Source organism: Schistocerca americana, chromosome 6 (genome assembly GCF_021461395.2).
Source record: "Schistocerca americana isolate TAMUIC-IGC-003095 chromosome 6, iqSchAmer2.1, whole genome shotgun sequence".
NCBI classification, from domain to species: Eukaryota; Metazoa; Arthropoda; class Insecta; order Orthoptera; family Acrididae; genus Schistocerca; species Schistocerca americana.
This window is the reverse complement of record NC_060124.1, coordinates 287,060,449-287,073,494: the sequence shown is the minus strand read 5'-3', so window position 1 is coordinate 287,073,494 and position 13,046 is coordinate 287,060,449. Positions and strand designations below refer to the sequence as shown.

Sequence of the window (13,046 nt, the reverse complement as noted above, 5' to 3'; positions counted from 1 at the left end):
TCATCCTTCTGCTGAGATCTTCAGAATTCCACTGATGTCCCTGGATGGTTTAACACAGTCGGAGCACTGTGTGACATTCATTTACAAAAGGCTATTTTCCCCACATTTTTGGGGGGGAGTGGAGTTACTGTGTAAAAACCTTCAGTCTGTTATTGGTGCAGCACTGTCATTGGTAAATACTGAAAGCACATACTGAGAAAGGAGGGTGGCGGAACCCAAAATATTGTTGTTATTGTGCTACCTCTGCAGTTTCCTGACAGCTGCTGATGTTCCTGACTCACTGTGTGAAGGATCAGTCAAATGAAAACCAAACACCCGCAACAGGACCATGGATTGGTTCCATTCAAAAGTAATCACCACATGTGTTAAGACATTTATCCCACTGGGAGACGAGATGATCAATTCCTGTGTTGTAGAACATGATCGGCCACTGCGCATTCATAATCGCACCCACTCTTGCATTTCCTCATCCAGCTGAAACTGACATCCACACATCTTTCTTTAGGTCACCAAAGACGTGAAAAATCACATAGTGAAAATACAGGCTGTTCAGAAGATGCTGTAGTGTTTCCCCAAACAAACTGCCGAATTGAAGCCTTTGACAGATGAGCACTGTTGGGACAACCAGCGTGAGTTCCGTGATGCGATTTGGCAGTGGAAGACACTGCTCCTGCTCCACCTGATGCTGCCATTGGAGACAATGCATTTGCTGCCATTGCGGAGACGTCATCCACAATTATGGGCTAAATCAGCTCTTACGTCTATGTTGCACGAATACTAGTCTCAAAAACAAATATGGCTAACATTCACTATGTAAGATAAAGGAAGGGACCACCACCATTTTGTAAAATGACTCCTGGAGATCCAATGACTTGATGAAGAACAGTTTATTAGCCTACATTAACATTATTATAGTGATGGCACAGAATTGTTTTTTGACGTTTGCTGGTAATACATCATTCAGAAAATATATCTGAACTAGTGATTTTTTTATCTCCTTAAGTCTTTGTAAATTATTGACACTATCCATTACAAACTTTCTTCAAAAACATAAAGCGGGAAATAAAATCAGTGAAGGCAGGGAGCAGTCCTACATCAACCTGCCAAAACCAGCACTGTGCAAGTGAATTTTCTGACTTCCTAGAACTGTGAAAGAATACAAGTTGTATAGGTCAATTACCATCTTTTCCAATTGTAATGAAAGTCTTAATAAGACCAGATACATTTTGCTTTATTCTACAGCATCTTCAGATGTCAGGTTTTTTGTTGTTTGTTTGATTCTTTTTCATCTTCTTTCATGTGTGTGTGTGTGTTAAGTTTTTCCACACAGCACTTTTACGGCACTAAATATATTCTTGTTTCTGTGTTTAGAAGTATCACTGTCCTCTCACCATTTTGTGTGTTTTGTTTTTGCACGCCACAGACTTAACTGTCTTTAATACCTTCAACAGGATTAATTCTTTCATTGTTATGGCTTGTTGATGGAGCCATAAACATTACATTCTCTTCATAGTACTTCAGCAGTAAAATTAATAACAACTTAACATTTTTCATTTCATTCACATATATGTGGACTTTGCTTATTTTGTGAAGTCTAGACTTCTCTTTCAGTGTTGTTATCCAGTCCACTGTGTTCACAGCTCCGGCTGATATAGAGTAATGGTATTAACACAGAAATTGCACTATAACTGAATGTGCAGGAGAGCAGATAGAGGGCTGCAGAGAGTGAAGTGGATGAGGCTGCTGCCTGGGCTATTGCCGAGAGAGAGATTTGTTACTACAGACTTCACAAACATCAGCACATTGGGAACAGGGAGAGCCTGTTGTCCCCTTAGAGCTAGATTTCTGTCTGCAATAACTTTTGCTCTGTACATGCAGATGTTAGAATATAAAATCTGACTAAATACAGTTAAAGTCTGGTAGTAACAATTGTCGTGGCCAGATAGAAACAGATGCTTAACATATATAAATGATAGGTTTTGCAAACACATTTTTATCTCTCAGTTCTGTTTACACTTACAAACGCAAAAGTCTGCCACCACCTTCCTGCATCAGGGACTGGACAAATGCATCCAAACCTTCACGTCGCTCCTGCACAAACGTTGGATCCAAATTATTTCCAAACAGTTTCTTGCCTGGAAGTTTTAGCTGTGGTGCTGGAACCTGAGGGGGGGGGAAAATATGGAAAAACGACATCAGTAACATTTATTATATGCCGAACCTCTCCAAATGTCCGCATGAAGGGGAAACATCAAAACCGACTAAACATTACCAATGAATGTATATGCACTATAGCATTCACACATTGCCTCAATGTATTTGCAATCACATTTAAAGTATCTGAGTTGTTCAATAATCTGCCCTCATACTTTTTACGATAATCTTCTGAAATTGACTTCCACGTTCCAAAATAAATCTTTAGCTTCACCATTATCTATCATTGGACAATAATAATAGACATAAAATGTATTACCTGCTTCTTTAAGGTTTCAGACAATTTGTAAAATTCATTGTAGCGGCGAAACACAAACCAGCTACGCCCATCACATCCGACAACCACTTTGTAAACCTGCAAATGAAATCGTATAGAATAATCACAATTCAGTTTCTCTACATAATGAATTGTATGTTAATAAATAGCTTTCTCAGTGATCATATGCAAATTATGTGAAAAAGGACACACACTTTACTAATAAGGCAATAAATGGCAATAAATCCATATATCAAATGAGTCATAAAATCAAATGAAAAAGCATTTGTGTGTAGGAATGTCGAATGATGTGAAGCAGAGAAGGCTTTGGTACAGTTTGGGTGCAGACTGGTCACCAAATTAATGTGAGACTGAATGAGCACAGAGAAGAGTCTGCATGAGAATGGAGAAAGGAGTACCAATATAACAACTGTTGATAGATCACTGCTCACCAAGAAGTCTTCGGTGAATTATAAATGAAACACACACTAAACTCAACAGGTGAAAATATGCCATTTATAAATTGATGAGAATGCATTTCGTACCATAGAATGGAAAATCCAGAATGGAATGTAACAATTATATGGAAAGGACAGTTGCTACTCGCCATAAAACAGAGATGCTGAGTCGCAGATAGGCACAACAAAAAGACTGTCACAAAATGAGCTTTCGACCAATAACGTCTTTGTCAAAAACACACACACACACACACACACACACAGTCTCTTGCAGCTGATGCCAGACTACTAGCAGCAACGCAAGATGAGAGAGGCAACCGGGTGGGAGTAAACTGGTTGTGTCTCCCATCAGGCGCTGCTGCTCATAGTCTGGCTTCAGATGTCAGAGACTGTGGTCATGTGTGTGAGAGTTGCGTTTGCATTAGTGAAAAAGTATTATTATATGGCATATTCTCAGTCTTGTCAGCAAACCAGGGAGGTCACTCAAAATGGAGTATGTAAGCTCCTAAAAAAAAATCAACAAATATGCCACACAAAAAGGCTCTGTAGAACAAAAACCGTAGCACTTTGACAGAGTATACGTGACACCATGTCTACAAGACATGTCATTTTATGCTGCTTTCATATGAACAACAACCTGTTACTTTATAACCTACCAAAATTCTTCTTAACAATCCAGAATTTTCCATGCACAACTATGACAACTACACATTAGTAGTAAGGGACCAAATTAAATACTATTACATCAGCAAGCACAACAATAAAATAACCAAAATGACTAAAATTGTCACACAGTGAGGAGTAAACCCATAAAATGGCACTCATTCACTCACTCCCACCTCACTCATGTTGACCCACACAATAACTCTATCTCAAAGGCCTTAATACAACAGAGAATGGTGAAAGGTCCTAGACATGGGGTTACAACAGAAGTAAAACCACAGAAGAGCTGAAAGATGGGCACAGGGAAATGGGAAATGTGACAGGCTGACTACTTACAAACAACATGGGTGAGTCTGTCCCCCTGTTAACACATTAATAACATTACCAAAATTTGCAGAAATAATTTGGACAGATACCAAAAACCTTAAACTCTAATACATTCATTTCAAAATCACTTATAATAGAGGGCACATATATTGGCAAATCTCATCCTGCCATCATGGTTGGAAGGAGGTATGTCACGGCCACATAGTGGGCTTTACTATACGCAGCTTATTATCTGTTACTTCCACAAGGAGGTAGTATGCAGCAGGATAGCACATTGAAATGACTGAGGATCACAAACATCCACTAGGCTGCTACATCTGCCCCTTTGTTCCCCACAACACCCATGTGCCCTGGTACCAGGCAGAAACACACCACCTTCCCCAGTCATTATAGTCAGAGGAGGGTGTCCTGGATATTCTGGAGTACTTTCTCTGTTGGGTACAAGCACTGTGGAGAGTGAAGGGCACTCTGAGGCTCTGAACAGCCACGGAATTTAGCACTTGAAGCATATCTCATCTGCTCCAGTGCCCGAAAGATCGTATATAATTCTGCTTCAAAAACAGTAAAGTTGCAAGGCAGTCTGACCTTGAGAAAATGATCAGGGAAAACAACAGAGCAAGCAATGGAGTCCCCCTGTTTCAACCCATCTCTAAAGACAGCTGTAGAGTAGTGGTACACAGTTAAAATATCAGAAAATATTGTATTAAAACATTAGCAGTAGTGCAATCACCCCTGTACTGCACCAAATCTAAAATTACTCTGGGCCTCTGCAGCAACCATTGTGAAGGTGGTTAAAATCCTGGATTTGGGGTTGTAAGTGTTCCGCACTCCAGCACACAGATCCCAAACAGCTTTGTTGTTTTTGGATGATTAGAGAAAAGGTGTTCCAAAAGTTGACAAGCAACAGTGTGGTATGCAGATGAAATCAGAGCTGCAAGGAACTTACATGCCTGACGCACCACGAGGAGCTGCCACCAGAAGTTGTGTGGCGGTTCCCCAGCCTCAGCACTGAGACTGGGTATGCGGGTGATCCTGTAAGCACCTGTGGCCAGCCTAATCCCCCCTCAAGGTGAGTAGCTTCAATAATGTACAGAAAGGAAGGCCTCACTGACCCATACACTGTGAACCCATAGTCTAGCCATGAACACGACAACCTTATAAAGCTGGAGCAGCTGCGCCCTGTCTGTTCTCCAAGACCTGTGGCTAAGGCACTTTAAGATATTCAGTGCCTTCTGGGTTCTGGCTTTCAGGTCTCTCAGGTGTGGTAATCGCAACAGTATAGAGAAAAAAATGAGGCCCACAAACCCCCAAGTAGTACTGCAAGCCTTACTCATATCTGAGAATACGTTAAGACAATTAAGTTTGCATAGATAAGTCTGCTGAATAGCCACCTCTAGCAGTGTTAAGTTGTCGACAGTGGACCAAACTATCCAGAATCCAAACTGTGATCAGCTAATGAGTTGCCTGGTCTCTAACAACCAGACCAGACCAGACGATGGTTAACTATTTGCTCCAGGGTCTTTCCTACACAGCTCGTTAAGGTGATACCATGGTAACTACTGAGACAAGTGCAGTCCTTTTCTGCTTTGAGGAGAGGTATCATAATTGCCTTTCTCCACGAGTTGGTGAAGTGACCTGTCTGCCACATAAAATTATAACATTCGAGGAGGATTATCTTTGACAATGCAAGCAATTTTTGAAACATGCAGTACTGAATGTGGTAGTAACTGGGTGCAGAATCATGAGTCTCGGACAGAGTCGATTCCAGCTCCTACATGGAGCAAAGGTAGCTGTAAGACTCAATTGTTGCATCTGAAGTCCAACTCGCCCTTCTCTACAATTGTAGTGTAGCAGCAAAACGCCAGATGCTGATTGGTATTGGCAATAGTTGCTGCAAAATGCTCTGCCATCATCTGAATGACATCTCTGGGTATTGACTGGAGACACCCCTATTTCAGCACTACTGCTATTTGTAAATGACTGTTCACCAGAAATCCTCCTGATGGCTTCCCATACTTCTGTAGAACAAGTCGAATGGTTGCTCTCCTTAATTATGTGTCAAGCCTTTACCCTAGCAACCCAAAATGCTGTGAGGTTGTATGCTGTTGCACAGTATTTAAACCATCGAAGAGCTGCACACATGTCCTGGATTGCCTAGTGGCACTCACTGACCCCCAAGGTACAGCTTATGTCCCAAGATGACCCGAGGACTTTGGGATGGATAAGTCAGCTGCATTTTGGATCACTCGTGTAACATGAGCTACCCATTCCTGGGCACTTTCGCGGTGTTCAAACACAGCCAACTGGCTGGACAGCAACCAGTTAGCACTGCTGACTATCCATTTTTCTAGATTCTCTTCAGGTGCTGCTCCATTCAGTATGTCAATGTGGAGTGGGAATTGATCACTGAATGAAGGTCATCAACGACTTCCCACTGAACAGTCTGTGAGGGCTGAAGAGCAGAAAGAGAAGTTTATGGCTGTGAATGACCCACTAGTGGCACAGAAAAGAGTGGGAGTACCTGTGTTGAGGATGCACAGATCATGACATGTTGTGAGGCTCTCCAAAACCTGACCCAGAGGGCAAGAAGATGTCGAGCTCCACAAGACCATGATGAACACTGAAGTCTACCATTAGGAGAAATGGTCAGGGGAGTTGTTCTATAAGGTCTGTGAGAGCATCAGACTCTACTGCATCTTGTGAAGGTAAATATAGTGAGCAAACAGTGATCCTCCAACACACATGAATTTCAAAGGCAACTACTTGCAGGTTAACAGTAGCCAGAGGAGGTGGCTGGGAGGGGGGGGGGGGCAATGGTGCAGATTATAGACACCACAAGGACACCTCCCTTGGCCCTTTCCCCAGGCAGGTTATCCTTGTGACAGAGTGTATAGTTTCACTGCACAGGCCCATTAGATGCTTTAAAATGTGTTGCCTGCATACACAAGCTGAGGATGTTGTTCTGCTAGGAGTTTCAGTTCCTCCACAGGTGTCCTGACCGCATTAATGTTCCACTGTAGGGTGGGTGCCACCTATCATGGGGGTAGCACTTTCATCCTGACTTTCTACTGCAGAAGGGAGACCGCAATGGATGAAGGCTCAGTCTTGGGGCAAGATGATGGCCCCAGTGTGACATCAAGGTCCATCACCTCTCAAGAAGATTTGAGAGAGATGTCAGAGAGGATGAGGTCCACATCATCTCGGACTGTGTACTTCTCATCTCTGTCAGTGGGTGATTCTTCACCGTTGACTTTGATTTATTTGTCTAAGGAGTCTTCAGAGCAACAACTGTGGAAGTGGTAATGGCAGCAGCAGACAGTGGATAAAAATGGATCTTTGGAGGGGGCAGTTCTATAATGTCAGCAACCACAGCCTTTTCTGAAGTCCTGGGGGAGGGGGGCGGGGCTTCAAAGTAACTGCAGCAGCGCAAGTGCATTGACAAGTGCAGGCGCTAGTGATGGTACTAGCAACCTCCACTTGTGTAGCGGCATCAGCTTTCTTGGCTTTTGAGGAAGGAAGCAAAGGGGGCATTGAACATGAACAGCTACATGGCCTTGTAAATCTTTTTGGTTTCACTATGTGGGATGCACTTTGTTGCTATCTGCTGGGTCTTCCATTCTTCAAGGAACACACTGCAATCCATACTCCAGACAGGGTGATCCTCGGAGCAGTTGACACACTTTGAAGGAGAGGAACAACCGACTCCTTTATGTGTGGCTTTACCACATCTGCCACAAGTGGCTTCTCCCTTACAACCATGAGAGTAGTATGTCCGAAGTGCTGGCATTTAAAACAGCACATTGGGTTCAATAAATAAGGTCATACGCTTAGGCGAAGGAAATCTGTTTTGACATGCTCTGGAAGTGTGATGATGATGTTTGGTTTGTGGGGCACTCAACTGTGCAGTCATCAGCGTCCAGCTCTGGAAAGTTGTTGCTATTAAATGTATGTATAAAAGACTCTGATTTGACAAGATTGCCATCCACCCCTTTCATAACATCTTCATGTCAACAATGCCTTCCCAGGACCAGTCAGCTTTCAGTGCTTCTTGAGGAATGTCAACCAGATTGCTGCAAGTCACACCAGCTTTGCTGTAGTTCAAGGTGTTGTGCAGTTCAGTTTCAGTTGCATACTCCCCAAGGCACTGAGCTTTCTGGGGGTTCCTTACTTGTTGTGAACTAGCTATTTCTACCAACAGCATCCCATTGTGCACCCGCCAAACAGATTTTAAATGTCCAGCAATCCCCTCTAAATCCTTTTGAATGTAAAAAGAGGAAACTTTGTTGAAGCTGCCCTTTTTCTTCTTAAATATTACAAACATATTCTGACAAACAGTGTGCATCCTGTTAACATCAACTGAGTCTGCAAAACTGACTACCCAAGTCCTCCATTAGAATGGGTGTTGGTACGTACCAGTGCCCACCCATTCCGCTGGGAGGAGGAAGAGAAAATTTCGAAGGTCCCATCTCGGTCCCGTGAACAGCTAGGGAAAATAAATAAAGGTCCACCTACACAGAGCCCAGCATGCCTTATACAACTAAAGAGGGCAAGGTTCCCCGGAGGCTGCCCACTAATGACTTTTCCAGCTCGACAGCCATGCATCTCATTGGCACGCATCACACCTTGAGACCATGAGGTTTTTATAGAGATTTTTACCATCCTTACATTCTGGGTGATCAAGCCAAGATCCCCGTTTCCTGCAACACACAACGTTCCAATGCTGCACCATATGGTGGTCACTGAAGCATACCCAGAACTTACGGTGACAGAGGACTGGTGCCACTTACCCATCCCCAGCAGGAACCAGCGGGTCACCAAGCCTGTACCCAGCAAACAGATGCTGAGATCCTGAGGGCGCACCGGCTCATTAGGGGGGAAGGAGGGAGAAAAGGAAGAGGAAAAAATGCTTGTCAAGCTAATGATCGGCCGGCACGGCTGAATCCTTTTAGGAATGTGTGCCTAAGGATAACAAGGTTCACAAAAGTGATGACACTTGCAATGTAATATTTAATGGAGGTACAAGGCAGCGTCATGTAAAAATTGTTCTTCGGTGATACATGGCGGAGCCAGGGGAACATTGTCAGCAATCCATCTGTCATGAAGAACAAACCAATTGAACTACGGGCAAAATCACCAAGATTCAATTCACACTATGTATTATCACTTGTCACGAGAAACACAGCAGTGCAGGAAGAAGTCAATCTCTGATTAGGAATAAAGTGAGGCAAATAGGTGTAACTACATGTCAACATATTGTACGTCTTAGTTCTGTACGTGGGTTTAGTGTGGGAATAGTTTAAAGGAGGTATTTATTGGGGAAACATAAGGGAAACTTTTGCTGCAAAGCTGAAGTTCTGGATAACACACAAAAACAGGGAGTAAAGAAAAGAAGTGCCAAAATTAAGAGATCAACTAAGTAGGGCCACTTTTTGTGAAAAGATGATTTTTTTACAGGAATTTTTAAAGAGAGAGAGCTTTGCGACATTATTTTATTAGTTCTGTTGCGTGATTATTCGAAGTAGAGAAGTCTATGAGTGGCAAGCTATGGAAGTTTAGCAAACTTATGGCAATGCGAGTGGGGTGTTTTCTGCAGAGTACATCAACTCCAATGGACTGGGTTGTCTGTAGTAAATAATGCTCAGTTAAGTACAATTTAGTTGAAGTGCCACTGGTAAACAAAGAGGAGTATGAAAATGAGGAATTAATGGAGTCAGGCTATTTGTGTTAAATAACTGTTAAAAATTCCAGAATGAGATTTTCACTCTGCAGCGGAGTGTGCGCTGATTTGAAACTTCCTGGCAGATTAAAACTGTGTGCCCGACCGAGACTCGAACTCGGGACCTTGCCTTTCGCGAGCAAGTGCTCTACCAACTGAGCTACCGAAGCACGACTCACGCCCGGTACTCACAGCTTCACTTCTGCCAGTACCTCGTCTCCTACCTTCCAAACTTTACAGAAGAAACTAATTGTGCCGCCAGAAATTCATACAAACAGTTTTGTCAGGGAAAAAGCGAAAGCCACTGTTCATGTTTCACGAGTCAAGATAATCAAGACATTGCTGAAGATATTGCTCAATGAGACAAGTCCATGGCGAACTGCAATAGTCGGTAAAATTGTCAATGAAAAGGGTGCTGGATATGCCCAGCGGGGGACATGCCATTATAGTGGTATGGGCAATAGCAAACAGGATGACACTCAAGATGGAACCCTGAGGCACACCATTTTCCTGGGTAAAGGTGTCCAACAAGGCAGAACGGAACCCACACATGCCTTGAAAACACAGTCTTTTAAAAATGCCTGAAGGAAACGGAGCAGGCGGCCACAGAAGCCCACATATAGAGAGTAAGGAGGATACCAGTCTTCCAGCAGGTGTTGTAGGCTTTCTCCAAATCGAATAACATGGCCACAGTCTGGTATTTCAATTCATGACACAGATGGATGAAGTGACGAGATGTTCACCTTCAGAACAGCACGCTCGAAAGCCACACTGTGCAGTGGTTAGTAAATTGTGAGACTCGAGTCAACATACCAGCCAGGCATGAATCATATGTTCCATCACTGAGCAAACACAGCCAGTGAGAGAAATGGAGCAGTTGCAATAAGGAAGGTGCTTGTCCGTATCAGTCTTAGGTATGAGTATGACAGTGTCTTCATGCCAGCGTCTGGGAAACATGCCCTTGCCCAGATGCGGTTGTACATGTGAAGAAGAAAGTGCTTAGCCAAAAGAGAAAGATGCTGAACATCTGACTGTGAACATTGCCTAGCCCTGCAGCAGAGGATTTGGATGAAGTGATAGTATGATGTAGCTCCCTCATAGTAAATGCAGTATTGTAGCACTCCTGATTCTGAGAAGAGAAGGGTACCGCTCAAGCCTCCTCGGCTCATTTCCAATGGAAGGAGGCAAAAGGGGATAGCAATTGGGTCCACTATGACATTGTTTGCTGCTAACAGGCCGGAAATTGGGGGATGGACCTTGGTCCCAGAGAACTTTGGAGGCTGGCCCACATGGTGGAAGAGGGAGTGGAACTGTTAGAATAACTAGTAAATGAAATCCAGCTAGCTTTTTTGCCATACCGAAGAATGTGAGGACAATGTGCATGCACCTGTTTACAGAGTGTGTTCCATAACTAATGCGACCAGTTTTTTTCTGACGCAACAGTACACCACAATGTGTTGTAACCGGCTGGGCTAAGTGGAGGGGGCCGTTAGCTTCAAAACGCTCTTCATCTCAATCGGCTGCAATCTGCCAGACAGTCAGGATGTGCGTTTCCATTAGCCCCGTTTTGAGTTTATGTAACACGGCACAATGGATCATTCTGTAGAGCAACAGTACGCTATAAAATTTTGTGTTAAACTTGGTGGGAAGTCCGCCACCGAAACATTTCCATTACTTCAGCATGCCTCTGGGACTGATTGCTTGTCGAAATCACAATTTTTCCGATGGCACAAGTCGTTCATGGAGAGCCAAGAGGAGATCACCGCCGAACCTCACAGTGGACTGCCATCAACCACATGAGTCGACGAAAATGTGACGCGTGCGTGCGATTGTTTGAACTCTGACAGACGGCTGAGCCTTCAATTGATAGCACACTCTCTGAACATGTCAAAAGCAACCGTTTGCCGCATTGTGACTGAAGATGTGTGCCAAACTCGTCCCAAAAGTGTTGACCGACAAACACAAGCAAATGCGATTGCTTCGGTGCCGAGAGATGTTGGAAATGCGTGAAAATGATCCTCATTTTTTAAACTCAGTTATCACTGGTGATAAGTCATGGATTTTTGAGTACGACCCTGAGACAAAAAGGCTGAGTTCAGAGTGGCACACCCCATCATCACCCCATCCCAAGAAGGCATGCATGAGTAAGTCCAGGATCAAAACCATGCTCATTGTCTTCTTTGACATCAGAGGCATTGTCCACCACTAATTTGTACCTACTGGGACTACAGTGAACTCGGCTTTCTACTTGGAAGTGCTCAAAAGACTGAAAAGGGGGGTCTTGCGCTGCCGAAGCGACATCAAGGACATGTGGGAAGTTTACCATGACAATGCGCCGAGTCACAGCGCCTTCATTGTCAATGACTTCCTGGCCAGGACAAAGACCCCATTGGTTCGCCAGCCTCCACGTGATTTTTTTTTTCTTTCCTCGGTTAAAAGGAGTCATGAAAGGAAAACATTGGGACATGACTGAAAGCATCCAGGCACATGTTACATCAGCTCTAAAGGGTATTCCAGAAAAGGCATTCCAGGATTCCTTCCAGGCATGGAAACACCACCTACAGAAGTGTATCGACGCAAGAGGGTGCTATTTTGAACAGTCTTGATTATTTGTACGAATATATTTAATAAATGATTTTTTATGAATTTAGTCCTATTACTTATGGAACACACCTTGCATAATGAATGCAGTTTGCCACCAACATTCTGTTGCAGTAAGTATAACATTTGTAAGATATTCTACCCAGTCATCACAACTTGGAAAATGTTCATCGAAAGCCGCCAGACAGGAGTAAAGCCTCCAGCTGGCCTCAGAAAGTTGCCACTTGAGTGCACACGGAGCTGGGGAGGGAGTCAACAAACAGACAGCACATGGGAAATGGTTGCTTAAGTGTGTGTCAGAGAGATGATGATGTGTGATGTTTGGTTTGTGGTGCACTCAACTGCGCAGTCATCAGTACCCGTACAAAGTCCCAAATTTTACACAGTCCATTTTCTTGTCACAGTCCAATCTAGTCACTCTCACAGATAATGACGATGATGAAATGATGAGGACAACACAAACACCCAGTCCCCGGGCAGAGAAAATCCCCAATCCGGCCGGGGATCGAACCCAGGACCCTGTGATACAGAGGCAGCAGTGCAGAGAGAACAGACCACTCTAAACGATGGGCAAGCTGGGCAATGCAGAAGGATAGGTTCAAATGGGAATAGGTGTGCTTGGAGTCTGAAAGGAGCGTGTGTGCTCCCTTGTTAAGGCAAATGAGGTTAATTTGATTGAGAAGGTCAGCCAACAGGGCACCTCTTGGAAAGGTTCTGGGAGAATCCCAAAGGGGATGGTGTGCATTCAAGTCACCGAGCAGCAGAAAGGGATGAAGTAATTGCCCAGTAAGCTTGAGGAAGTCTGCCCTGG

General features: G+C 43.8%; 1 protein-coding gene across 2 annotated transcripts in view; it reads right to left on the bottom strand.

Moving 5' to 3' along the window:
• LOC124619732 (serine/threonine-protein kinase Sgk2-like) overlaps positions 1 to 13,046 on the bottom strand; it is a 100,809-nt gene that overhangs the window by 71,066 nt on the left and 16,697 nt on the right. For both annotated transcript variants that reach the window (XM_047146300.1, XM_047146301.1), the window contains exons 3-4: positions 2,474 to 2,569; positions 2,021 to 2,163 (exon numbers count right to left, since the gene is read on the bottom strand). In XM_047146300.1, coding sequence (XP_047002256.1) covers positions 2,021 to 2,163; positions 2,474 to 2,569 — 239 coding nt within the window. The remainder of the gene's footprint in view (positions 1 to 2,020; positions 2,164 to 2,473; positions 2,570 to 13,046) is intronic.